At 36.2% G+C, this 25,939-nt stretch overlaps 5 protein-coding genes and 1 pseudogene across 9 annotated transcripts; 5 read left to right on the forward strand and 1 right to left on the reverse strand.

Moving 5' to 3' along the window:
- The first annotated feature begins 679 nt into the window (after positions 1-679).
- LOC104726631 (elongation factor 1-alpha 1) lies at positions 680-3,067 on the forward strand. Of its 2 annotated transcripts, XR_015571498.1 has the most exons (4): positions 680-761; positions 1,292-1,755; positions 1,857-2,872; positions 2,989-3,067. XR_015571498.1 is itself a non-coding variant. In XM_010445537.3 (3 exons), the coding sequence occupies exons 2-3, from the start codon at positions 1,294-1,296 to the stop codon at positions 2,742-2,744; spliced, it is 1,350 nt and encodes a 449-aa protein (XP_010443839.1). In that variant the 5' UTR covers positions 680-761; positions 1,292-1,293; the 3' UTR covers positions 2,745-2,891. The 2 variants fall into 2 exon arrangements, 1 of the variants encoding a protein (XP_010443839.1); XM_010445537.3 differs by lacking the exon at positions 2,989-3,067 and having other exon boundaries at positions 1,857-2,891.
- Positions 3,068-3,288: 221 nt separating this feature from the next.
- Positions 3,289-6,048, forward strand: LOC104726630 (exonuclease V, chloroplastic). The gene is made up of 7 exons (XM_010445535.2): positions 3,289-4,004; positions 4,100-4,204; positions 4,314-4,435; positions 4,867-5,022; positions 5,125-5,278; positions 5,370-5,446; positions 5,536-6,048. Exons 1-7 carry the CDS (start codon positions 3,636-3,638, stop codon positions 5,786-5,788), a joined length of 1,236 nt encoding a protein of 411 aa, XP_010443837.1. The 5' UTR covers positions 3,289-3,635; the 3' UTR covers positions 5,789-6,048.
- A 408-nt stretch (positions 6,049-6,456) lies between these two features.
- On the forward strand, positions 6,457-8,199 carry LOC104726629 (protein neprosin-like; annotated as a pseudogene).
- Positions 8,200-10,719: 2,520 nt separating this feature from the next.
- On the forward strand, positions 10,720-13,008 carry LOC104726628 (elongation factor 1-alpha 1). Its single transcript, XM_010445534.3, has 3 exons — positions 10,720-10,884; positions 11,363-11,826; positions 11,928-13,008. Exons 2-3 carry the CDS (start codon positions 11,365-11,367, stop codon positions 12,813-12,815), a joined length of 1,350 nt encoding a protein of 449 aa, XP_010443836.1. The 5' UTR covers positions 10,720-10,884; positions 11,363-11,364; the 3' UTR covers positions 12,816-13,008.
- Positions 13,009-13,191: 183 nt separating this feature from the next.
- Positions 13,192-14,449, reverse strand: LOC104726632 (uncharacterized). 3 transcript variants are annotated; one of them, XM_019232483.2, is made up of 3 exons: positions 14,312-14,430; positions 13,796-13,941; positions 13,192-13,697 (listed from the first exon to the last, which is right to left on the reverse strand). In XM_019232483.2, the coding sequence occupies exons 2-3, from the start codon at positions 13,885-13,887 to the stop codon at positions 13,505-13,507; spliced, it is 285 nt and encodes a 94-aa protein (XP_019088028.1). In that variant the 5' UTR covers positions 13,888-13,941; positions 14,312-14,430; the 3' UTR covers positions 13,192-13,504. The 3 variants fall into 3 exon arrangements, with proteins under 3 accessions (XP_019088028.1, XP_087329460.1, XP_010443840.1); XM_087473334.1 differs by lacking the exon at positions 13,796-13,941 and having other exon boundaries at positions 14,312-14,449; XM_010445538.3 differs by lacking the exon at positions 14,312-14,430 and having other exon boundaries at positions 13,805-14,126.
- Positions 14,450-18,015: 3,566 nt separating this feature from the next.
- On the forward strand, positions 18,016-24,626 carry LOC104726633 (E3 SUMO-protein ligase SIZ1). 2 transcript variants are annotated; one of them, XM_087473335.1, is made up of 17 exons: positions 18,016-18,386; positions 18,526-18,676; positions 18,910-18,990; positions 19,291-19,333; positions 19,442-19,514; positions 19,613-19,775; positions 19,913-20,043; positions 20,358-20,426; positions 20,862-20,949; positions 21,027-21,102; positions 21,260-21,333; positions 21,459-21,566; positions 21,945-22,106; positions 22,205-22,309; positions 22,393-22,473; positions 22,552-23,755; positions 24,006-24,626. In XM_087473335.1, the coding sequence occupies exons 2-17, from the start codon at positions 18,653-18,655 to the stop codon at positions 24,143-24,145; spliced, it is 2,622 nt and encodes an 873-aa protein (XP_087329461.1). In that variant the 5' UTR covers positions 18,016-18,386; positions 18,526-18,652; the 3' UTR covers positions 24,146-24,626. The 2 variants fall into 2 exon arrangements, with proteins under 2 accessions (XP_087329461.1, XP_087329462.1); XM_087473336.1 differs by having other exon boundaries at positions 18,016-18,195.
- The last annotated feature ends 1,313 nt before the right edge of the window (positions 24,627-25,939 follow it).

Genomic DNA, 25,939 nt, shown 5'->3' on the forward strand with positions numbered 1-25,939 from the left:
TATAACCTATATTTTTACTTATATAGCATGCAAGAGTTTTAATGTTCTCCGAGAAACACCAACATCAAGACTTTTAATGTTCTCCGTTAATAGTTGAGTCAGATTAAATCCATCATTTAGAAATAACAAACCAACTTAATTTATAGATTTGTTAGAATTTAGAATGGATATTTAATTAGTATTGATTCAAAGAAATTTTGCTCGTAATTGATACTCCATTATTAACAACTCCATTTTGCTAGTAATTAGTATAGATTTGTTTATGTAAAGCTAATAATAACTAGCGGAATTTGATCAACAACTCCATAATGTGAATGCATTTAATCAAATGTTTTATGTCCGATGATTTAATTTGATCAAAGCAAACCCATGACGACAAGGGGTTACATTTGATCTAAAAACCCTTTTGATTTAAACTTTGCACAAAAGTAATTACATTTGTAAACCAAGTCACATAAAAATAAGTTTTATACAAGTTCAAATCGAACAAAAAAAAATCGAAATTCCTAGAAAACGTACAACTTATAAGTAGAAAAGAGAATTTTTAATTTTACTTGTTTATCGAAAGGTTAAAAAAAAAACAATAGAAAGGCCCAAAACGCACAAGGGTAAATTCGTAAAAGCAAGAACCACAAAGAGAAAGCGAAAACCCTAGAGAGCTTGTAGCTTATAAATACCTTGAGTCGTCCAGTTTTAGGGAGCGTTCTCATAATTCTCACTTTCGTAGCCGCAAGACTGATCTCCCAGATACTTTCTTGAAGGTGATAATCATCTCTCTCTCTCTTTTGGGTTTCAGATCTTCGTCTTGTTTATGCTGTTGAGGTTTAGATTCTTCTCATAGGCTGTGTTTAGATTCATATCTTTAGCTCTAATCTCACTGTGATTATCGCTTGTTCTTTGCTGTTATACTGCTTTTGATTGTCGAGTTAAGATCTGTTTGTTCATCGATCTGTATTGCTTCCTTTGATTCTGATTGAGAATCCTCTCGTTTACTTTTCATATCGTCTTCGCGTGTTGTTGTTTAGCTTATAGTCATAGCGATCTGTAGTTTCACTGTTCGTTTAATCGTTTGACTGTGATTTGGCTACTGTTATAGCGATTTTCTGATGTGTTTGGTCGATGATCTTCCTTGGATTTATATTTGATGTCTCGTGGGTTTGGATACAGTAGTTTATATGATGAGATAGATTCTTGTTTCATTGTATCTGTTTAATTTTTACCATTTGAGGTTTTGGTATTTGTGACTTTTGTTGATTCTGATGTTTCGTTTCTCTTTGTTGTGTTTGATCAGCTATGGGTAAAGAAAAGTTTCACATCAACATTGTGGTCATTGGCCATGTCGACTCTGGGAAATCGACCACAACTGGTCACTTGATCTACAAGCTTGGTGGTATTGACAAGCGTGTGATCGAGAGGTTCGAGAAGGAGGCCGCTGAGATGAACAAGAGGTCCTTCAAGTACGCATGGGTGTTGGACAAACTTAAGGCCGAGCGTGAGCGTGGTATCACCATCGATATTGCTCTTTGGAAGTTCGAGACCACCAAGTACTACTGCACAGTCATTGACGCCCCTGGTCATCGTGATTTCATCAAGAACATGATTACTGGTACCTCCCAGGCTGATTGTGCTGTTCTCATCATTGACTCCACCACTGGTGGTTTCGAAGCTGGTATCTCCAAGGATGGTCAGACCCGTGAGCACGCTCTTCTTGCTTTCACCCTTGGTGTCAAGCAGATGATTTGCTGCTGTAACAAGGTATTGTAATTGGGTTATTGTTGAATATTTTAGTTATTGTTTTTCTCTCTTTTGAATTAATGCTAACAGTATGCTGCTTTATTGTTGTTTCCTTCCTACAGATGGATGCCACTACCCCCAAATACTCCAAGGCTAGGTACGATGAAATCATCAAGGAGGTGTCTTCATACCTGAAGAAGGTCGGATACAACCCTGACAAAATCCCATTCGTGCCCATCTCTGGATTCGAGGGAGACAACATGATTGAGAGGTCCACCAACCTTGACTGGTACAAGGGACCAACTCTTCTTGAGGCTCTTGACCAGATCAACGAGCCCAAGAGGCCATCAGACAAGCCCCTCCGTCTTCCACTTCAGGATGTCTACAAGATTGGTGGTATTGGAACGGTGCCAGTGGGACGTGTTGAGACTGGTTTGATCAAGCCTGGAATGGTTGTGACCTTTGCTCCCACAGGGTTGACCACTGAGGTTAAGTCCGTTGAGATGCATCACGAGTCTCTTCTAGAGGCCCTTCCCGGTGACAATGTTGGATTCAATGTCAAGAATGTTGCTGTGAAGGATCTCAAGAGAGGGTACGTCGCCTCAAACTCCAAGGATGACCCAGCTAAGGGTGCTGCTAACTTCACCTCCCAGGTCATCATCATGAACCACCCTGGTCAGATCGGTAACGGATACGCCCCAGTTCTCGATTGCCACACGTCTCACATTGCAGTGAAGTTCTCTGAGATCTTGACCAAGATTGACAGGCGTTCTGGTAAGGAGATTGAGAAGGAGCCCAAGTTTTTGAAGAATGGTGACGCTGGTATGGTTAAGATGACTCCAACCAAGCCCATGGTTGTTGAGACTTTCTCTGAGTACCCACCATTGGGACGTTTCGCTGTTAGGGACATGAGGCAGACTGTTGCTGTCGGTGTTATCAAGAGCGTCGACAAGAAGGACCCAACTGGAGCCAAGGTCACCAAGGCTGCAGTCAAGAAGGGAGCTAAATGATGAGACTTACGTTTATGATTGACTCTCTTATGGTTCAGTGGTTTTTCTAAACTTTGATGGCTTTTGTGCCCCTCTCTTTTTTCTCTTTTATCTTTGTGACTTTCTTGTTTCTCTTATAATACATGCATGTTGAATTCAGAACATAAATTGAGTTAGACCAACGTAGCGTCGTCATTCTTAATCCTCAAGTCAGTTTTGTATTTGACCTATAGCTTGCAAGTTATTTGACTTCTACTGTTCTCAGTGAAACCCCAATTCTTATATGTTTCGATAGCATTGATACTAGGGAAATTCTAATTCTAATGTGGCAGAAGTTTTATTTATTTAGGAAAACTGTTATCATAGGTTTTGAAAATTGAAACGTATACAAAACATGTCGATGTCATCGTTTGGGCTGCATATTTTTAAATTTTCTTTTTGCAAACTTGTTTAAATGAGAGAATATCATATATTTCAAGTAAATTGCATACATATATTCATATCATGATTGTAACCCAAACTAAATACAAATATGTATATGAGGCGTTAATTATTATTAGCAAATGTCAATCAATCGACATGAAGAACTAATAATAATCCATTACCCATATAACGTTTTTGATACCTCTTTCACATTACCGGCTCTAGTGCCATAAAATTTCACATTTTCAAAATTTTAACAGTTACATGCCTTTTCATCTAGTTCATCATTGTTGATATGCAACGCTCGTTAAACTCTTAAATTATATGGTTCTCTCTGGTTCACCATTCCCAAACCCAATGGTTAGTTTTTTTTTTTGCTTTGTTACTCCCAATTATTATTACTTTTTTACCCTTTTAATTTGAATATGTTTTTACATGGCCACGGGAAGAAGAAGACCACACGTTGCTTCCGCTTAAAAAAAAAAAAACATGGCCGAGTCAGCCACCGAGTCAACCTCCGACTCATCCACTAAGCCCGCTCGATCCGCCACAGATGCTATTTCAAGCCCTCGATCTCACCATGACTTCCCCGAGATCCCAATCGAGATCGTCAGTGAAGAAGAAATGGCTATCATGGATGCAGCTCTTGCAGCCACCCGATCCATCCTCCCTTGTGCGACCCGTTCCGCTTCTCCGTCACGGATGATCGCCGGCGGAAGCCCAAAAACAACCATCCGTTCGATTACTCTCTTTACCAAGAGGAAACTCTCCGCAGCTTGTTCGTCGGATATCGAAGACTCTTATCTGCGTCGATTTAGGAGAAATCAAGCTTTAGGTGTCACAGATCTCACCGGCACAGTACGTTTATATTATTCTTCTTCTTTCTTTTACGATTCAATTGAGATCGAGATCATAGGAGTAAGCACTGATGTTGGAACTGTATTTGGTTTTAGGAATGGTGTGAGAAACAAATGGAGAATGTTCTCTGTTTTGGCAGGAGAAAAGTTAGTAAAGCCATGAAAGCTGGCCAGGCTCGTCATTTGCAGCTTGAAGAAGAGGTACAGTTACTCTCTATATGATTGGATCTTAGTGTTGGTCTCATTGTTTCTAACTCATCTTGTACTAGCTTACAACATCTTCTTGTTGTTCTGTTATGAAATGGGGTAGGTAGTTAGAAAGGTGAGAGTAAGAGTTGAATCTAATGAAGATAAGTGGGCATTGAAGCTGTTAAATTCCATCTCGGGTGTTAATCAATTCTTGTTTGAAGGACGAACTCGTGAATTGCTACTGTGAGTTCCTTCTACACTTCTTGTTGTGACATTCTCAAAGCTCTTACCTTTTGCAAGCTAGATTGTGTTTTGTAGTTATCATATGGAGTTGGATGGGAAAACGGCCTATTCCCCCATAAACTTAGTTGCTTTATCGTTTTCATACACAAAACTTTGAAGTGTGCTTATAACAACATGAACTTTACTAAAATTTGAATTTCCTACACGAACAATCCTTATTTGGTCAAAACCATCAAATCGAGTAACGGAGTTGGATTGCCATGAGTTGTCATGTTTATTTGATCCAAGTTTGTAACTTTCTGTGATCTAGTTTGCTCAGGGTATTTGCTTTAGTCTCATGATCGTTCTATAGTTACTTACACGTGCTTTCTTGTGTAATCCAGTTCTTGGTAATGTACCTATGCCAATTAATTCGTCTATATCATTATCAGCCTAGGATTTGTTGGAGGTCAATGGATTGTGGGAATTATTGACGAGCTTAGAAACGCGTACGCACAAGAGTCTTCTGATACCGGACCAATATTGATAGATACAAAGACTCGACTCCGTGATACACTCCCAGCTGAGCCACAGAGGAGGAATGGAAGGTAAGTGCTTCTAGAGTTAAAAGAAGACGTTCTCCATTTCGGTTTTGGTTGAATACTAGGGAGTTCTATGCTAACTGTCGTTAAATTAACTATATTTGATAGGCTTCAGCTAATGCTTTATAAGCTTTTATGGGACACTGTTGTGAAAGAAGGGTTCGCGACAGGACCCTTTTTCGACTACTTCTCTTTGAATCGTCATTATGTCTTATCCCAAGATGTGAGAGATCACATTGCTAACGCAGGTATCCAAGCTCAGGTATTACTACTACTCTTTGACTTTACACAATATATCTTTCACTAAGCTAAAGTTGATGTGTGTTTCTTACTGTTTTCTTACTTGGGTGTAGACACTTGAAGAGATAGTTAGGTACTATGAAAACACTTTTAAGATGCTTCCGATATCAAACGATCAATTACTACTAAAGTAAGTAGAATATGACTTGTTCTCAATCTTATTTAACATTATTAATATATATAGATCTCTGATCATCTGAGTGGGAAACTTTACCCCAGGTACGAGTTTCAGAAGGACCAATCTAGAATAGCTGAGATTAGATTCCAGCATGATCACGAGTGGGTGATGGGCAAATATAGAGAAATCATTGAGTTCTGGAGAAATGAACGAGACTCTGAGTACACTCCTGAAGAAGAACGTTGGAAATGTCGATATTGCCAATTTGCTAAGTCTTGCCCTGGAAACCCGAATTTCGAATCTTCTCCCCCGAGCTCGCCACCAAGAGAGGCTTCTCCTCCTTTAGCAAGCTAAAGAGAAGACGAAAGGCTGATTCTGTCACCGAAAGCTGTCCGCTAGGTTGCTAACGATTGTTTGTTAATTGTAATCATTTGCATAGTTGTTGCTTCCCTTTTCTTTTTTAGTTCTTGCATAGCGGTTAAGTGATTTAACCGTTAGGCGTACCATGATTGATTTGTACTGGTATGCCGCAATTTGATTATGGCGTATTGCATACATTCTGTATATATCGAATTAATTTAATCCGTCTAGTGGAATGTTTTGTGTTTTCTTAATATATATTTCGATACCATTGATACTAGGAAAATTGTTCATCACCCACTCATGATCATGTTCAAAATTGCCGTTGGAATCACGTCAAAGATTTTGAAAATTGAAAAGTCTACAAAACATGTCGTTGTAAATTAATGGTAGCAGATTTTTTTTGCAAACTTATTTAAGTGAAAGAATATCATACGGTTGCGTCTTAATGGTCTTTTTCTTTATTTTCATTAATATATAGTAATAAAATCCAGTCAAATATTGTAATATTTCCTTTATGAGAATATATTTATTTCCTTAAAAAAAGAACAAATTATCAAATGCAGTGCTAATTGTATCTTGGTGATTACTACTACTACTACATGTTGTGTATAAATAAATACAGAGTTCACATCATTCGTAAGGAAACAAAACTAATCCAAATGTCTACAAAAATTAGGATGGCTCTTGTTATTACGAGTCTCTTATATCTTTTGTTCTCAGTAGCTCTGGTTCGTTCGGATCAAGCTACACTGCCTCTCACATCTTTCAAGGTTAGCTTCCAAAATAAAAGAACTTGAGTCCCAAGTTTAATTGATTCAACATCATCTTTTACTATCTTGGTCCTAATTCAACATTGTCCTAATACAAATCTAATTTCATGTCTTTTTTTTTTTTCTTCTTGTCATTGGTAGATAAGTTGAAATGTAACATACGATTGCATAGATATTTATAAACAACCAGGACTTGATCACCCACTTCTCAAAAACCATACAATCCAGGTGCATAGTTTCAGAAATTCGTCTCCTGCGTACATTTTACCTCTTTTTATAAATATTTGTTTTAATTTGACTATACAACCTTTTATATTTTTGTAGATGGAACCATCAATTTCAATACAATATGGAATAAATAATCAAACTGACAACCCCAAAGCATATAAGGAGAAAATCAAATGTCCATATAGAACTGTCCCAGTAATGATAAATACAAAAGAATTTATCAGCAACTCTGAACTCTTATCCGAGAAATATTTCCATCCGCTATCAGGTGATAGCCCTGGAACACATGTAAGCCATTCATTTTTTCGTACTTTTCATGTCTTTGATCTAATAACTATATATATGTATATTAATTACAAGCAGTAATATTATTGTATATATTGGTAGATTGCTGGAGTTAAGCAACATGGTGGTCCATATCATGGTATAACAGCTTGGCATGATGGTTATAACCTAGACATCGAACAAGATCAAGCCTCATATAGTCAAATGTATCTAGGCAGTGGATACTATGGTGAAGTCAATTTCATCTCAGTGGGGATGATGGTAGGTTTTACATTTTATTGGTTTGTATTCTCTTAATTCGTTTCACATTCTGGATAGTCTTTCCATATTGCAAATCTTTTGTTATAGATAAATCCAAGCATTTTTAGTGACAGACGTCTTTGGTCATATGGATATTGGAAGGTATGTATGTGAATATTATATATATAGTGACATCTTTTAATCAAAGAACATGTGTATATATGAATTATGATTTTGTTAGGGTAAATATGGAAAAGGATGTTACAATATGGCATGTCCAGGATTTGTTCAAGTATCAAGTGTGGTTCCCATGGTCCAACCCTTTAACTTTAAACCTGGGGCTAAGGAAGTGTTGCAGTGGTCTATTGCTAAGGTAGTTTTCCTAATATTATACATTATTATTTGTTTTTATAATTTGTTTTAAATTTTATTGCGAATTTATTTTAACAAATGAATTTTGTTTTGTCTCTTAATGTTACATTGTACACCAAAAGGATCAACAAACAGGAAACTGGTGGATAATACAAAATAAACCTAATGCATTTATCGGATATTGGCCAAAAGAGTTGTTTCACCTTATGGATGATGGTGCAAATATGGTCGGAGTTGGAGGTGTAGCTCAGGCTTCGCCTTCTGGTTTAAGTCCTTCTATGGGTAATGGAACCGGCACACGGTCCTTTGAGAGCAGCATTGTTTTCAAATGTTGATGTTTTGAATTCTAAGTATGAGAAACGTAGAATCAATACTCTTCCTGTAAAGGAGTTGCTAGATAGTAAATGTTATGGGCTAAGAGTTGGTAAGAGAGTCAAATTTTGGACTACTCCACTCGGATTCTTTTTCAATTATGGTGGTCCCGGAGGAATTTCTTGTGGAGTTTGATATTTGCTGGTATAATTATTTTACTTGGCATTTGATAAATCTTATCTTATATAATAATATGCAAATGTACTAATCTGCAATTTAAAAAGATTTTCGAATGAAAATAGATATAGTTTAAATGTGATTTTCCAGCACATGATTCATATGATGTGAAACATAATTGACAAACAACTTGAAGTACTTTTTAGAGATCATATAAGGAAGTGGGTGGATTATAACCCAAACCAGATACAACCATCAGGATATGTATATGAGGCGTTAATTATTAGCAAACATGATATAACGTTCTTGTTGGTGCGGGCTTTAGCACCCCCAACATACCGATCTAAACTATAAAGATATTTCGGTTACTAAACCGGGAATTCGGTTTAGAACCCAATTGAATGTTTACTTGAGGTCTGTTCAGAAGAAGGAAGCCCAACCCCGAAGATAGAGAGCCGACTTCCCAATTCGCCCGGTTGCCGACTTGAAGAGAAGAAGCAACTTTCCTTATTTTGGTTCAAGTTATAAGGAAAGCTAATATATTCTGTAATCTAGAGAAAAGTATAAATGTAGAAGAGACTCCATCATTGTAAGACATCGAACATTGAATACAATAACTTAAGTTTTTCATTGTTCTTAGCAAAACCCTAATTTGAGTTCTAAGAGATCTAAACCTTTTTCCGATTTTAAGTTCAGATCGAATTTCTTGAGAAATTGCTTCCTTGAGTTTGTTTCCCCCATCAAACAAATTCATTGTGGTTACAGTTCTTGATATATCTTCACATTACTCTATCACCATCGCCAGGATCCTACACTTCACAATACTTTATCACCATCGCCAGGATCCTACACTTCACGTTTGGAAGCGGGACGACTACGTTGTTGTTGTTGTTGGTGCGATCGTCTTCAACAAGATCTGATATCTTCTATGACTTAAGTGCGACCGCTTCTCTGACCTCAAAAGATACGCCATCGCTGCTCATTAACGTGTCCTCTTCGTCAACATTGTTTAGAAGATTTTTTTATGATTAAATTAGGATTGAGATGTAAATTAGGTTAATTAAGTGACGATGAGTCAATCAAGCTATATATATAAGCCCTAATTTTCAGAGTGAGTTGGTTTGTTTGGTTACCAATTCAATGGAGTAAACCAAACTAAACCGGTTCTTAAATGGTTTAGAATTTTCATATGTGGTTGAGTTGACTAGTAATGGATTAAAAACATGTGTATTAAATAAAATTCGTTATGAGATTCAGATCTAGTTAATGGTGCTTAATTGGTAAATTGTGGAATCAATATGTTATTTTGTTGACTAAAAACTTTATTCTCAACTTGTTAAAAGCTGTATGCATGTCGTCGCCTTACCTACCAGAGAAGGTTTTGATTAAGCAAACTAAGGTTCATACTGGTAACCATTAGAACAACAAAAAGAAAAGGAATAAAAAGAACAATGCGGAATGGAATAAACAGTTTTTGAGAAATGAAAGGAAAATGTGCAGAGAATGAACAAAATAGTAAATGGTAACCAAACAATAAAAATGTTTTTAAAATATATTAAATATTAAATAAATTTAATTTCAATTGTAATACTAATATTATTCTAATGTATATATAATAAATTTTTCAAATAGAGCCTTAAGATTAGTTTAGCATAAAATTCCTATCAAAAATATTTTTTTTGTCAATACATTGTGAAAATATGAAAGTTTTTATATTACAAAATTGAAATTTTATTAATAAACATATTTTTTATTTATTTTAAAATAAAAAACGAATTTGAATATTTGTTCTTTTTTTTGTTCTATTTGTTCCTCATCAATTTTGGGGAGGAACATTTTTGTTCTATCGTTCCTTATTTTTTGAAGAATGTAGATGAATGTAAGGGAAAAAATATTACTTTCAAATGGTAAAAAAATTGTGGAATAGAGAGGAATGTGATATTCCTTCTCGTTCTTTTCCTAAATTTTGGTTACCAATTGAAGCCTAAACTTTAATGCAAAATTTGGAACATAACACGTACGGTTTCATTCAACGTTTAGGAGGAAATTTATATATATAGTGTCATCATCTCTCACAAATTCTCCGATAATAGTTGAATAGAATTAAAACTTCTCCTTTAGTAATAGTAACAAAAACAAAGTTATTATAAATTTGATTGAATTTAAAAGGGATATTATGATTCAACGATTTTTGTTTATGTAAATCTAACAACCGGAATTTAATCAACAACTCCATTATGTGAATGCAATTAAAAAAAAAAAGTTTCCTGTCCGATGATTTAGCTGTGATTTATTATTATTAATTTCATAATTTTATCAAAGCCAACTCATGACGGCTTAGGGTATTTTCGTTCCCCCTCTTTTTAAAAAAAAAAAATCTACATTTTTAAATTGACCAAAAAATAAAGTCTCCAATATTGCATTTTCTTAACCAATCACATTATTTAGATTGGAAAATTTGAAAGTCGGAAAAATGTAGAAAAAAGAAAAGAGAATTATAATTTTACTTGTTAATAACAAGGAAGAGAAAAAAGGCCCAGAACGCATAAGGGCAAATTGGTAAAAACAAGAACCACAAAAGAGAAAGCGAAAACCCTAGAGAGCTCGTAGCTATAAGTACCCCTGAGTCGTCGTGTTTTAGGGTGCGCTCTCATATCCGTCTCACTTAGCCGCAAGACTACTCTCTCAGATACTTACTTGCAGGTGATAATCATCTCTATCTTTTAGGCTTACGATCTTCATCTTCTCTATATGATGTTTAGCTTTAGATTCTTCTCATAAGCTGTGGTTTTAGATTCGTCTCTGTAGCTGTAGTCTCGCTGTGGTTATACTGCTTTTGATTGTCGAGTTTAGGATCTGTTTATTCATAGATCTGCATTACCTCCTTTGATTCTGATGGAGAATCCTCCGGTATGTCGTCTTCGCATGTTGTTGTAGCGTATGATTCAAGCGATCTGCCATTTCACTCTTCGTTTTGGTTGTTTTAGTTGATTCCGATGTCTTTTGTTGATGATGTTCAATAGATTTGTCGTACTGTAGATGATGAGTTTGCTTCTGATTTCAATAGATCTGTTTGATTTTCTTTGGTTTATACTGAGTTGATGATTATGTTGTGACTTATTGGTGGTTGACTTGTGTATTTGGTTCTGATGTTTCGTTTCTCTTTGTTGTGTTTGATCAGCTATGGGTAAAGAAAAGTTTCACATCAACATTGTGGTCATTGGCCATGTCGACTCTGGGAAATCGACCACAACTGGTCACTTGATCTACAAGCTTGGTGGTATTGACAAGCGTGTGATCGAGAGATTCGAGAAGGAGGCCGCTGAGATGAACAAGAGGTCCTTCAAGTACGCATGGGTGTTGGACAAACTTAAGGCCGAGCGTGAGCGTGGTATCACCATCGATATTGCTCTTTGGAAGTTCGAGACCACCAAGTACTACTGCACAGTCATTGACGCCCCTGGTCATCGTGATTTCATCAAGAACATGATTACTGGTACCTCCCAGGCTGATTGTGCTGTTCTCATCATTGACTCCACCACTGGTGGTTTCGAAGCTGGTATCTCCAAGGATGGTCAGACCCGTGAGCACGCTCTTCTTGCTTTCACCCTTGGTGTCAAGCAGATGATTTGCTGCTGTAACAAGGTATTGTAATTGGGTTATTGTTGAATATTTTAGTTATTGTTTTTCTCTCTTTTGAATTAATGCTAACAGTATGTTGCTTTATTGTTGTTTCCTTCCTACAGATGGATGCCACTACCCCCAAATACTCCAAGGCTAGGTACGATGAAATCATCAAGGAGGTGTCTTCATACCTGAAGAAGGTCGGATACAACCCTGACAAAATCCCATTCGTGCCCATCTCTGGATTCGAGGGAGACAACATGATTGAGAGGTCCACCAACCTTGACTGGTACAAGGGACCAACTCTTCTTGAGGCTCTTGACCAGATCAACGAGCCCAAGAGGCCATCAGACAAGCCCCTCCGTCTTCCACTTCAGGATGTCTACAAGATTGGTGGTATTGGAACGGTGCCAGTGGGACGTGTTGAGACTGGTTTGATCAAGCCTGGAATGGTCGTGACCTTTGCTCCCACAGGGTTGACCACTGAGGTTAAGTCCGTTGAGATGCATCACGAGTCTCTTCTAGAGGCCCTTCCCGGTGACAATGTTGGATTCAATGTCAAGAATGTTGCTGTGAAGGATCTCAAGAGAGGGTACGTCGCCTCAAACTCCAAGGATGACCCAGCTAAGGGTGCTGCTAACTTCACCTCCCAGGTCATCATCATGAACCACCCTGGTCAGATCGGTAACGGATACGCCCCAGTTCTCGATTGCCACACGTCTCACATTGCAGTGAAGTTCTCTGAGATCTTGACCAAGATTGACAGGCGTTCTGGTAAGGAGATTGAGAAGGAGCCCAAGTTTTTGAAGAATGGTGACGCTGGTATGGTTAAGATGACTCCAACCAAGCCCATGGTTGTTGAGACTTTCTCTGAGTACCCACCATTGGGACGTTTCGCTGTTAGGGACATGAGGCAGACCGTTGCTGTTGGTGTTATCAAGAGCGTGGACAAGAAGGACCCAACTGGAGCCAAGGTCACCAAGGCTGCAGTCAAGAAGGGAGCCAAATGATGAGACATTCGTTCTGATCGACTCTCTTTATGGTTTTATAACTCTGGCGTTTGAGCCTTTTTTTTTTCTCTTATTTCTGTGACTCTTCTTTCTTCCTCTTTTTTGGATCTTTGAGACATTTTTATTATGGTTTTCAATTATGCAAGTTTCCGGATAATTTTGCGTAAAAGTTATTTAGAAGTTGTGTTACAAACTGTCTTTGTCTTCTTGATTGCCATGTTAATTGCTTTTCAAGATTTTACAAACTGTCTTTGAGTGTTTTAGCTATACTTATTGTTTTAGGTGTTGATATTATGCAGAACTAGCTAAGGTTTTGTAAATATGCTTTGCTACGAATTGATTTAAGATCAGATGGTGAACCAAATGTTATGAAGACTTGATGAAAATAGAAATTATTATCAAACGGAAAGAAGCTCTAAACTAAAAACCAAAGTCTATGCCTTATGGATAAGGCCAAAAGTAGCATCCAAAAACATCACACCAACGACAAATAAACGTGTCAACAACAAGTAACTACACTTAGGTTTTCCAGCTAAAGATTCTGATCTGCAGTTTTACAAGAAAGATAACTCAGAGAGAGATGTAAATAAAAAGCGTTTTTAGGATTTCTTAATCACTGAACAGCCTTAGCTGTGTGGACAAGAAAAGTTCCACGAGCCTAGATTTTTTTAATAATTAAGCAAACACTACTAAGCAGCTTTGGCTGTGTGAGAAGAAAAGCTCCACAAGCCTAGATCTTGTAACAAAGCAACTAGATCTCTAACATCTTTATCCTCTCTCATCCCTTGAAGCCGCTCCGCATCTTCCTCACCACCATGGCTACCTTCTGATCTCCTTCTCCTCCTCTGTATCACCTTCCTTCTCTTGTCATGATCTGCCATTCTTCAACATAGAGAGTAGTAGAGACAGAAACAGAAAGAGACAAGTCAAATAAACAGTAAAATATCTCAACAGAGAGTTAAAGAAAATGTAACAGAGACATATTGTACTCTCTGGGGAGACTTAGTTGCTGTGTAATCCCAGAGGTGCAGAGAGGAAACCCGTAGTTCCCACTAAGAGTTGTTGACAGCATTTCTTTCTTCCTTAGAGTGAAATTCAGAAAATTTGGATCTTGTTTTCAAGATTTCTAAGAAAGAAGAAAAAATAGACAAGATCTTGAGTTGGTAATGGGTTAAAGTGGGTACAGATATATACTAGTACTATGTCCATGTAATTAATGTACCCTTTCTATTAAGTATAATACTATATGAGAGTAGATTTTTTGTCCTGTGGTGTGTGTTGTGCTTTTGATACTTGGAGATTTAGTATTAGTAGTAGTAGTAATAGGTATATGGTCTCATCCTCTTCTCCCATCAAAATGCATTAATCAACTTTAAAAAAGGAAGAGAGAAAATAAAAAAAAAAGTGAATTGAAAGGATATATTATAAGTTTATAATGAAGAAAATATTTATGATCTTGTAAAAATAATTAAAAACAAAATATAGGTTTCATTTACCTATTTTACTCCGCATGACAATAAAGACAACTCTTAGTTTGGATTCTTCTTCTCTTTCTCATTTGGATTTGATAAAAGTATTGACGAGGACAATAAGGCTTTTTCTTTCTCAGCGAGAGAATAAATGCAGCCTCACCTGTAAAATCATACATATCTAAGTGTTTCTCAACTTTGTAAACCAACTTGTTCAATAAAGCAATTCCACCTAAAAGCTTCTGTATTAATCAGAGTCTTAGAACAGTATTTGTTAGCTTTAACATCACTTTTCACCATTTATTACACAGAAATAGACACATCAAGCATGGTCCAAAAAAAAAAAAAAAAAAGACATATCAAGCAGAAACCAGACAAGGGCATTTAACAAGAACCACTCCTTGCAATGGTTTTCATAACGCTAACTTATTACCCTTTAATCTAACTAATAGATCAGCAATCAATATGTCATATATGTGTGTTTTGTTGAGATTTATGCGTATACTTATAATTTTTAGATCCCAGTTGGGATGGATAACTAAAAGTGTCACAAGACTCCACTTGCTTAAGTGGAGCTATAAAGTGACAATCTAGGATCTGCTACATAGTACCAACACTATACAAGGGCTAGTTATGGATATGTATTTGCTTTTTAGATTTACCATGGGACCTTGATGTCGTGTCTTACCCTCCAGATGCATGAAACTGAACAAAATTCCCGCATTGTCAATGAACATGTACATATGTAACGTCTGAGAATATATGCAAAATCAAGAGCTCAAATCAACTACAGAACCTACGCAAACAGAACAATTCAAATATAAAATCTTGGAGATGAAGGTAATGCCAAATCGTTGGAGATCATGACGTTAACACGATGACCTCACTTGGGATAATAATCTTTGAAAATCGTTTGATTGCAGTCACATAGAAAGTGGCAAACTAAATGACAATAAAGAGCAACGAGTATAAATATAGTCCACTCTTCTTAGACCCTTGGTAAATATATTCAAGGATGAGATAAAAATAATAAAAAGATTACACATATAGAACCATATCATATGAGTGGTCTTGCTTTTTCTATGGTTTTGAAACTGCGAACAAAGATTTGCTTCGCAGGAGAGATAGCGCCATCATCACTTCTTCGAAATTTCAACCCAGTGGTGACTGGTGACGGTATCTCTCCTACGTAACAATCCTTATATATGCATCTTGAGGCAGAGAGATGCAGGTCGAAGTTTAAAGGTATTTTCGGTTATTCTATTATTTACCATTTCAAGTCATAGTTTTGTTTCTTTCATCTGTCTTTGCACTTACATTGCAAGACAATTATTAAAGCATGAAACATTAGGCGACCTTAGTTTGAGCCTCTAGATCGTCTTCTCTTAACCTACAATGATAATCTGTTCCAAGACAGGTTTCTTGCTCTTTGCTCAGAGATGTTTGTGTCTTTCGAAAGTTTGCTCAGCGAAGAGCTCAAATGATTAACACATCCTCAGCCATAGGTGGCTAATCAATTTCTCAGTTTGTTTTGCAGAATTTGGTTTGATTCTCACTCACATGAACAATATCTATTATTCCTTGCTATTTGCTTTGTTTGTTTGTTTGCCTTTGACAAGACACAAGGGGGCCATCAAAACGTATAGACGAAAAGGTTGACTAGTCTATGAAACTATCAACATCGTGAACTCAAGATCTCACTGTTAATTAGTTTCCATTAGAAGCAAAAAGAAGGATCAAGCCAGTGAGACCAGCACAAAACTAAAGACCAAAACTCCAGCACTATTTGGTAAATGATGGTTTATATTTGGTTTGAATGTATAGAAATAGAAACACATTATTTTGAAGATAAGAACTTTCATTCCCTTTGTTGTCTGAACTCTCATGTTATATATGGCTTTCACTTCTTTGAAACAAATGGATTGAAACATTATTTTAAAGTACTTATATTGAAAGAACATAATATATAATGTACATGTGATCAGTAAATCATAAATATCTAATTTGGTCCAAGAATCAATATGCGTACGAGACCACACACATATATGGAGGATAAGACATGATTTTCCCACATGTTATTCTGCATGTTTTACGGACCATCCCACAATTGAATTGAGTACTGTATACATATTTGTCAGGTCTACCAACCCATTTCGATACATTTACACGTCTAGTTGAATTCGTAGTTAAATTAGCTATGATCCAAACATAATAAGTGAATTCAATGGAAAAAATAAAGAATAAAGAAGAGGAGACACAAATATGTTTCTAAATTCTTCTTACCTAAAAAAAAGTTGGAATCAAATAATACAATACACAATGCCACGAGAAAAATAGGGGAAAATGTCAAAAAAATCCTCAACTTACCAAAACCGTTGAAAAAAAGCATAAACTTTACATATGGTGAAATAAATACTTAACTTTTATTGATTTTTGGATAAACCGCAAACTTTGGTTGACTCTGCCAAATAAGTCATGTTGACAAGTCAACTAACAGACTAATTTAACCGATTAAATCAATGTTAACAGAATTTATAAGATTCAATCCCGCTCGAACTCATCACCTATGAGAGTAATCAACGAGTTGCTTAACCACTGGACTAGAATACTTTATTGTTATTATTACACAAATAAATATAATTAAAGTTGTTTCACTTTCTCTTGCTCTTTCTTCTTCCTCTTTATTACCTGTTTGTACGACAAATCCATCCAATACGGCAACACTCTTCTCCCCACCAGGCCACCACCGCCTCTTCTCCGACAGCAGTTGATGTCGAAGCTTTTTCCTTTTTCGAAACCCTAGATTCGATCTCGCATCTCCGACAAAATTAGATGTGAGATTAAACAAAACTAGATGTTTCCGACTAAAACTTGGACCAAAAAAATAAGATTCATATTCAATTAACCACATCGACAATCTCGACTCAACTCTCTCTCTTCTCAAACCGTCACCACCTCTCTTAGTCAACTCGTTTAGATCAGCATCTCTTTTACGAGCCGATTCGTTTCGATCAGCTCTTTCCCAAATCATTTATATTTAACTTTTGTGCCCAATTAATTGTTAATCATTATAGCTCACTTGGTTAAGTAACCCATGTTTTTTCTTCAAAAGGTATCAAGTTCAAATCTCATATATGTCTCTGTTCTTTTTTAAGCAAAACAACGTCGTTTTGAAGTTTTAACTGAATCAATTAACATTAACTTCACCCTTTAAATTAGTCTGTTAGTTGACTTGTCAACGTGTCTTATATGGCAGAATCAACAAAAGTTTACGATTTATCCAAAAAATCAATAAAAGTTAAGTATTTATTTTATCATATGTAAAGTTTATGCTTTTTTCAACGTTTCGGTGAGTTAAGGATTTTTTTGACATTTTTTCTGGGAAAAATATAGAAAAATTGTATATTTTACCATTTAATTATGTTTGACTCTATTTTTTTTTCCTTCTAATCCTTTCATTGACTCATTGGATATAAGTATCTAAATTCAAATCATAACAAATTACGAATATATATATTTTATTTACTATTTATGTGGTAATTCAGTTTTATTACCTGTTAAATTAGATCGAGGCAAAGAAGTAACCCATCCGATGCACAAACCCTAGCCGAATTCCAAATTCAAAAATTGATTTGATAAATAAAAAACCGGTCCGGTCAGATCCGGTTAGTGGAACAGCTGACGTGGGGAATATTCGATTAAAAACAAGACTGGGCGTTACGGTAGTAAAAACGGATAAGGTGAGGGTGAGAACCAAAAAGTCAAAAACACGTCTTTAAAAAAAAAAAAAAAAAATTAAAAATATTGGTGTGGGGAGGGAGGGGGGGGGAGGAGACGGTGCACGTGACCACACAGGAACTAAACCCGGACGTATTGCCCGTCATTAAACCGGATTTGATAATCGGCGACTGGTCCGGCTACCCTTCTTTTTGTTTTCGTCTCGGCGGATCAGTTTTTTCTTTTCTGTTTGCCTTGTCTCCGTCTTGCGTTTCTTGTTTTTGAGGGTCTTTATCGAAGCTGTGAAAACCCTAATTTCAAAATCCTCTCTTTTTCATCCTATCAATTTCGCTTATGTTGTGATGATGCAGTTTCCGATTCCTTGGTTTGTGTTTTTTTTTTTTTTTTTTTTTTTTTTCCGTTTCTGTAAAAAAATTGTATTTTTTTTATTTATTTATTTGGGGAATTTTAAGGGTTTTCGTTTTGAGTTAATTCTCTCTGTCTGTCTCTTTTTGTTTTGTTAGATCGGCTGCTGTATGGAGACTGCTTGCTGTGAATTGGTACTGATTACTGGAGTTTACGTTCCTGTGTTCTGAAACTGGGCTTTTCTTTTTTTTTGCTTCTTCTTTGTTTGTCTCGGGGTTGAAAGACATGGATTTGGAAGCTAGTTGTAAGGTATTTTTTTTTACTCAAAGATCTGTTCTTTTTTCTTTTTTAATTTTCGTTTGCTTGTGTTCTGTGTTGATTTCAACTTGTTTATGAATGAGTGGATGTTTCAAAAAGCTTATTTTTTTATTTTATTAATTCATGATCTTGATTGTAATTTCTTAAGGGTTTTTTTGGATTTGTGGTTCATGTTTATGGATTTGGTAGTTTGGCTCAAAGTTGAGTTTCTTGTGTGTTTGCAGGATAAACTTTCATATTTCCGGATAAAAGAGCTCAAGGATGTGCTTACTAAGCTGGGACTTTCAAAACAGGGAAAGAAACAGGTTTATATCTTTCTGATGTTCTTCCATTTGTTGTAATTATGGTTTGGTGATGTTCAGATAGTCATAATTGCAGGAAGTGGTATCTGTTTCATATGAATTAGACGATTCCTTTTACCAACTTGTGTTTGGTAGATATGCGTTGTTTAGTCTTCTGTGGGAATTTGTAATCTTGAATAGTCAAATAGGCTTCCATGATGCTCGCAGGGTACACTGAATTAATACTCGGGTTACCAACTTAGGTTATTGCCATTGTCAAAGATTTGATTGTTTTACCATATTTTGTTTTTTTTTCTTGTACAGGAACTTGTTGACCGGATTTTGACCCTTCTTTCTGATGAACAAGGTTAATTGGAGCACTTAGTTTTTGTTTATTCACGTCTTGGTGTATTTAAAGCCACCCTCGCTCTACCATTCTTTCTGATAAGCTTCCGTCTTTATTCCCTACTAACAGCTGCAAGGTTGTGGTCTAAAAAGAATACAGTGGCAAGGGAAGAAGTTGCAAAACTAGTTGACGATACGTATAGGTGAGTACTCGTTTCATGATAGATTTCTTACGCAATGCCATTCTCTTTTTTCTCTGCGATTTTTTGTTACCATAACGTTTTCTTTTTGTGCTCCATAGGAAGATGCAAGTATCTGGGGCAAGTGATTTAGCATCAAAAGGACAAGTAAGTTCAGATACCAATATTATGAAAGTTAAGGGGGAGCCTGAAGATCCTTTTCAACCAGAAATGAAAGTTCGATGTGTTTGTGGAAATTCACTCGAGACAGACTCAATGATACAGGTCTGTTGTAACTGGCTGTAGAGCAATTCTTTGTATATTATGGCCGATGATGATGTGATGTATTTATTATTGATTCATTTGTGAAGGTAGGTGATAGTTTCTAGTTGTAATTACGGTTTTTTTCTTTCCGATTTCAGTGTGAGGATCCTAGATGCCATGTTTGGCAGCATGTTGGCTGTGTTCTTGTCCCAGATAAGCCTATGGATGGAAATCCACCACTTCCTGAATCATTTTATTGTGAAATCTGCCGACTTACTCGAGCTGACCCGTAAGTTTTTTTTACTTTTCTTGCCTGAGCTAAAGTTTGAGTTGTAATTAATTATCCGTCTGAACTCCTCCCCTACTGCATGATAATTCTTTCTTGCCAGAACCAAAAAGAAAGACATATTTATACATTTGACATGCTTTCCCTTCTAGTTTCTTTATCTCCTTGTATTTGATTGCTGTTTATCTTCTAGTTCTGTCTTCATAGTAGTTAGAATTTTTTTTTGTAAATTTTAATTGCTGTTTTTACATTAGCACCTTTGGTTTATCCATGAAAATTGTTATTTATGGTTGTCCTACATGGTCATCATTGTGCAGGTTTTGGGTTACAGTGGCACATCCACTCTCTCCAGTGAGGCTAACTCCAGCGAACATACCATCTGATGGGTAAGACTCCATATCTTTCTTTCTTTTTTTTGCTATGGTTTTGAACTTGTCTAGTTTTAATGCCATTCCTTAAAGTTATAATTTGTTAGCATTTCTTACATTAGAAAGCTGAATCACTCAGTGGGCGATTCTGTATGATACATCACCATCTGTTTCATCTTGCAATAAATACGTTAATTTTTATTTTTCCTGCAATGGTCTGCATTTATTTACTCACTAATGAATCGTCTGCACTGTGTGTATAAATCATCTGCATTCTATCACGGTCTTGCTAGTCACTTGACTTTTCTACTTGGAACTGGGATAAGACATTCATTCCAGTGTCTGGAGAACAAAAATCACAATTTTTTCCTAGCTAAATGCACAGTACTTGCTGAAGAACTACCTTTTTCATGGCTTTTGTTTGTTCTAATGCACCGATCCAAAACTTTCCAGTACAAACACAATGCAGAGTGTGGAGAGAACATTTCAAATCACAAGGGCAGACAAGGACTTGTTAGCAAAACAAGAGTACGATGTTCAGGTTGGGTTTTGTAAAGTACGTTTAAATGTAAACAGTATCGACCTATGCGTTTCTAATTGAAATTCGATTTTTTTTAGGCTTGGTGTATGCTCTTGAATGACAAAGTTATCTTTAGGATGCAGTGGCCTCAGTATGCTGATATGCAGGTCAATGGTATGACAGTGACATCTCCAGATTTTTAGTCTGATATGAGCCTTCACATCATATTCACATTCATATTGTCTTAAATTTTATGTTGTTCTGATTATACTCAATAAGACTGCTTTATATCTTCTGATATGGTATTGATATATAGCCTATCATTTCATAGGCCTGCCTGTACGTGCAATTAACCGACCTGGGTCACAGCTTCTGGGAGTCAACGGCCGCGACGATGGACCTATTGTGTGTTTTTTTTATCCCTTTTCAGTATTAACCAGTTTCACTTAAAATAGGATTTGATCTCTCATACATTGAAAATCTTGCAATCAGTGGTGAAATTTGACCATCTCATTTTACTATGTTGGCAGATCACACAGTGTATTAGGGATGGTGTTAACAGAATTTCCTTGAGTGGAAATGATGTTCGGATCTTTTGTTTTGGAGTTCGACTTGTGAAGCGCAGGACTCTGCAACAGGTATGGATACCAGATAGTGCACAAGAAACATTCAAAGATTTGGTCGGTCTATGGGGAGAATAGTTATAAATGTTCAAATAAGAAATAAAATGATCTTCTAAACACAAAAGAAATAAATTAAAATTGGCATCCTTTCGAATGTGTAATTTGTGGAAGGAAATTACTTGTGGTTACACAGTTACATTAACTATTCCCCTGTTTGTCAGATTTGAAATGTTAAGAGTTCTATTCATTCGTCCTCTATTTCACTCAGATGAGTCAATGAGCGTGGTCTTGTGTTATATTTATTTTGCTAGTGTTCTTGTATGTTCCGAAATCCAGCTATTGTGCGTTAATGATCCCCAATGTTCCTATTTATTTACTCGTTTTTGTATCTAGGTTTTAAATTTGATTCCAGAAGAGGGTAAAGGGGAGACTTTTGAAAATGCTCTTGCACGTGTCCGCCGATGCATTGGAGGTGGAGGTGGAGATGATAATGCTGATAGTGATAGTGACATTGAAGTTGTTGCTGATTTCTTCGGTGTCAATCTTCGGTGTCCTGTAAGTTACTAATATCTTATAGCTCAGTTTTTATACTTATATTTCTAGGGTTATCTGGCAGACTAAACTTATATTTTCTCTTCTGCTTGTGTCATTAGATGAGCGGTTCTAGGATAAAAGTTGCTGGGAGATTTTTACCATGTGTTCACATGGGCTGTTTTGACCTCGAGGTGTTTGTGGAGTTGAATCAACGTTCCAGAAAGGTAGGTCTCCTATCCTTGTCTGGATGTTAAGTTATTTCTCTTGTTTTCTGACTTAAGTTGTTCTGTGGTTGGTTAACATGCAGTGGCAGTGCCCAATTTGTCTGAAGAATTACTCAGTGGAGCATGTAATCGTGGATCCTTATTTTAACCGTATCACGTCTAAGGTATACCTATGGGAACACTCGAATTCTTGAACTTTTGTATTTATGCTTTTATTCAATTGTTTTCTTCCTACACGACAGATGAAGCATTGTGATGAAGAGGTGACTGAAATTGAAGTGAAACCTGATGGTTCTTGGCGGGTAAAGTCCAAAAGAGAGAGTGAGCGTAGGGAACTGGGGGAACTCTCACAGTGGCACGCACCTGATGGTAGTCTATGTCCCTCTTCTGATGAGATTAAACGGAAGATGGAAATGTTACCGGTTAAACAAGAAGGTTTCTCAGATGGCCCGACCCCTCTAAAACTTGGAATAAGGAAGAATCGCAATGGAATTTGGGAAGTTAGCAAACCTAATGCAAATGGATTATCTTCCAGTAATAGGCAAGAAAAGGTTGGATATCAGGAGAAGAATATTATACCAATGAGTAGTAGTGCTACTGGAAGTGGTAGGGATGGTGATGATGCAAGCGTAAACCAGGATGCTATTGGAACCTTTGATTTTGTAGCCAACGGCATGGAACTTGATTCCATTTCCATGAATGTTGATTCAGGTTATAACTTTCCTGACAGAAACCAATCTGGAGAGGGTTTAAATAATGAAGTCATCATTCTAAGTGATTCGGATGAAGAAAATGATGTAGTAATCACTCCCGGACCTGCATACAGTGGTTGTCGAACAGATGGTGGGCTGACTTTTCCACTGAACCCTTCTGGAATAATTAACTCCTATAATGACGACCCACACAGCATAGCTGGGGCAAGCTCACGGTTAGGTCTTTTCAATGATGATGACGAATTTGATACGCCCCTTTGGTCATTTCCTTCTGAAACTCCAGAAGCCCCTGGGTTTCAACTATTTAGATCTGATGCTGACGTTTCAGAAGGTTTAGTTGGGTTGCATCATCATGGTGCACTTGGTTGTGCTCCTGAAATAAATGGGGATTACACCATGGCTCCTGAGACATCAATGGCGTCTGTTCCTGTGGTTCCTGGCTCTGCTGGACGATCTGAAGCAAACGATGGCCTAGTTGACAATCCTCTTGCATTTGGTAGAGACGATCCCTCACTTCAAATATTTCTGCCAACCAAACCAGATGCTTCAGCTCAGTCGGGTTTTAAAAACCAAGCTGAAATGTCAAATGGTATCCGCAGTGAAGACTGGATCTCGCTTAGGCTAGGAGATAGCGCTTCCGGTAATCATGGAGAGCCTGCAACTGTAAACGGGATCAACTCAAGCCAGCAGATGTCTACAAGGGAAGGTTCTTTAGATACTACAACAGAGACCGGTTTGTTCCCTGTCTGAGACTAAGTATTTACTTTCTTAAAAACATCAAAGGGACCTATGAATGTGGATCCGGTTCATGATGTCGCATTTACCTTTTTCTCCAGTTTACTAAGCTGCTAGGTCTTGTAAAAAACTGAAGAAGAAAGATCTGTTTAGTTCTTAAATATATCTTATTTTTGTCTTTTGACTTTGCTCCTCTATATCCAAAGTTAGTGTGGTACAATTACTGACTATTACTGGCGTATTTGCAGCTTCGTTGCTTCTGGGTATGAATGACAGTAGACAAGACAAGGCAAAGAAGCAAAGATCAGATAATCCATTTTCATTTCCTCGGCAGAAGCGTTCTGTAAGACCTCGGATGTACCTCTCCATTGACTCGGATTCTGAGTGATAATATTCATCCTGTTCTGTTCTGTTCTGTCTGTCTGGGGATGATTCGGTGTACCTTTTGATTCTTAACGCTATGCACAGAACAATGAACAGGATCATCAGACAGCACACCGGAGTTTGCCAAGATTTGCATGATTCTCTGTGCAGGCAAGAATTGAACCGGTATTGATAATTTCTCTTGTATGATTTTGTTGACTCTCTTCAATATCGGTTCAGGATCTTGGCCTTGTCTGCTACACTGCAAGATGTATTTTGCAAAGCAAAGCACTGGCTGATTTAGTTACACTAATAGGCAAGAAAAGTTGGCACAGGTGGTTCCGGTTTAATTGGTAATTTGTATACTCGAATAGGTTTTTTATTGTTTCTTTGTGTGGATGATGATAATATTACTCGGGAGCCAGGAGCCATAGAGAGATATAGCATTGTAAATTATGTGCTCCAATTTTTATTTATTTATTATAAAAATGCAGCTCTTCTCTTCATTGTAGTTTGTATGCATTGATTATGAATCATATGGTTCTGATCAAAGTCTGAAGCATCATAGGATACGACATAGTTAAGCTTATTTCTGTACCACATTCTCGTCGTTCATTTTGGAGACATGTGCAAAATGACGTGGTTCGTCATGTGTTTTGGTTTACAAAATGATCTTTAAGGTTTATGTGGGAGGGGTTCCTAATCCTACAACGAGTTCGAATGTCATATCTCGTATTGCAAGATTTTCTTCTGTCTTATTAGTGGTGGAACTGGATCTCGGTGTTAACACGACGATGATAATACAATACTAGTAGGATTATATTAGACTAAACCTTTTTAAAACATATATGAGACAAGACTAATAATATCATATCATATAAAAGGCAAAGTCCTACTGAATAAAGAAAGTATTAATATATTAGACAAAGAGTAATATCATTTCATATGATATAAAAGAAAAATGGTAGTGAAGAAAGTATAGATAAGTAATATATCTTAATAAATTCTTAAAAGTATGCATATATTGCTATAGCAAGAATAATTAATAATTATCGCAAAAAGTTAAATATGTCTAAATTTTATGGATCACATTTGTAAAGATTTCTTATTTCCGTACTATTTTGAAAGGTATATTACCTATTCAAAAGTTTCATAAATAAGGATTTTAAGATATATAATCCAATTGCTGTTAAGAAAAAGAAAAAAGATATATAGTTCAATCACATATATCTTTAAAACAAATCGATATGAATATATATACCATAATATTTATACATCTAAAATCATCTAAAAAAATATCACTATTTAAAAATGGGTTAATAAAGACCATTTTACCTTAGATAAAGCTTTAAAGCCATTTGTATAATTTTATATGATTACTTAACTTGGCCGGTATTCTATCTAGTTTTTTATTACGATAAGGTTTTTAGAAAATACTATTTTTATGCATAGTTTTATAACCATGTGACCTATAAAAATATCATAAATACTTTAAATTGGATATTTAATCTTATACAACTACAATTTTACTTTTTCGGATGACATTTACTATCTACATAAATAAGTTGGATAAGTTTCTATTGCTTACTAGATAATTAATTTTCTGTAAAATAAAAAATCTGGCTGCAAACTAAAACGAAAATTATTTAGTTATGTTTTATTCATTCAATTATTTCTCATGAATCCATCAACTAAGATAAGGGAGTTAAAAATAACATGTATCCACTTTCATAATTAGAATATCTTATTATCATGAGCGGATTTATCGCCAATAGCAATAAAGTACATGTTCTATTTTTTGTGTAAAAAAACAACTAAT

The sequence above is a fragment of the Camelina sativa genome, chromosome 11 (assembly GCF_030686135.1).
Source record: "Camelina sativa cultivar CO46 ecotype springtype chromosome 11, ASM3068613v1".
Taxonomy (NCBI): Eukaryota; Viridiplantae; Streptophyta; class Magnoliopsida; order Brassicales; family Brassicaceae; genus Camelina; species Camelina sativa.

Excerpts from the sequence above, each read along its gene's own strand:
- LOC104726631 (XM_010445537.3), top strand. The coding sequence starts at position 1,294 with ATGGGTAAAGAAAAGTTTCACATCAACATTGTGGTCATTGGCCATGTC. Across the intron at positions 1,756-1,856 it reads TGATTTGCTGCTGTAACAAG|ATGGATGCCACTACCCCCAA; the intron begins GTATTGTAATTG and ends TCCTTCCTACAG.
- LOC104726630 (XM_010445535.2), top strand. The coding sequence starts at position 3,636 with ATGGCCGAGTCAGCCACCGAGTCAACCTCCGACTCATCCACTAAGCCC. Across the intron at positions 4,205-4,313 it reads ATTTGCAGCTTGAAGAAGAG|GTAGTTAGAAAGGTGAGAGT; the intron begins GTACAGTTACTC and ends GAAATGGGGTAG. Across the intron at positions 5,447-5,535 it reads AACGATCAATTACTACTAAA|GTACGAGTTTCAGAAGGACC; the intron begins GTAAGTAGAATA and ends ACTTTACCCCAG.
- LOC104726628 (XM_010445534.3), top strand. The coding sequence starts at position 11,365 with ATGGGTAAAGAAAAGTTTCACATCAACATTGTGGTCATTGGCCATGTC. Across the intron at positions 11,827-11,927 it reads TGATTTGCTGCTGTAACAAG|ATGGATGCCACTACCCCCAA; the intron begins GTATTGTAATTG and ends TCCTTCCTACAG.
- LOC104726632 (XM_019232483.2), bottom strand. The coding sequence starts at position 13,887 with ATGCTGTCAACAACTCTTAGTGGGAACTACGGGTTTCCTCTCTGCACC. Across the intron at positions 13,698-13,795 it reads CTCCCCAGAGAGTACAATAT|AATGGCAGATCATGACAAGA; the intron begins GTCTCTGTTACA and ends TCTATGTTGAAG.
- LOC104726633 (XM_087473335.1), top strand. The coding sequence starts at position 18,653 with ATGGATTTGGAAGCTAGTTGTAAG. Across the intron at positions 21,567-21,944 it reads AGCGCAGGACTCTGCAACAG|GTTTTAAATTTGATTCCAGA; the intron begins GTATGGATACCA and ends TTTTGTATCTAG. Across the intron at positions 22,474-22,551 it reads TTAACCGTATCACGTCTAAG|ATGAAGCATTGTGATGAAGA; the intron begins GTATACCTATGG and ends CCTACACGACAG.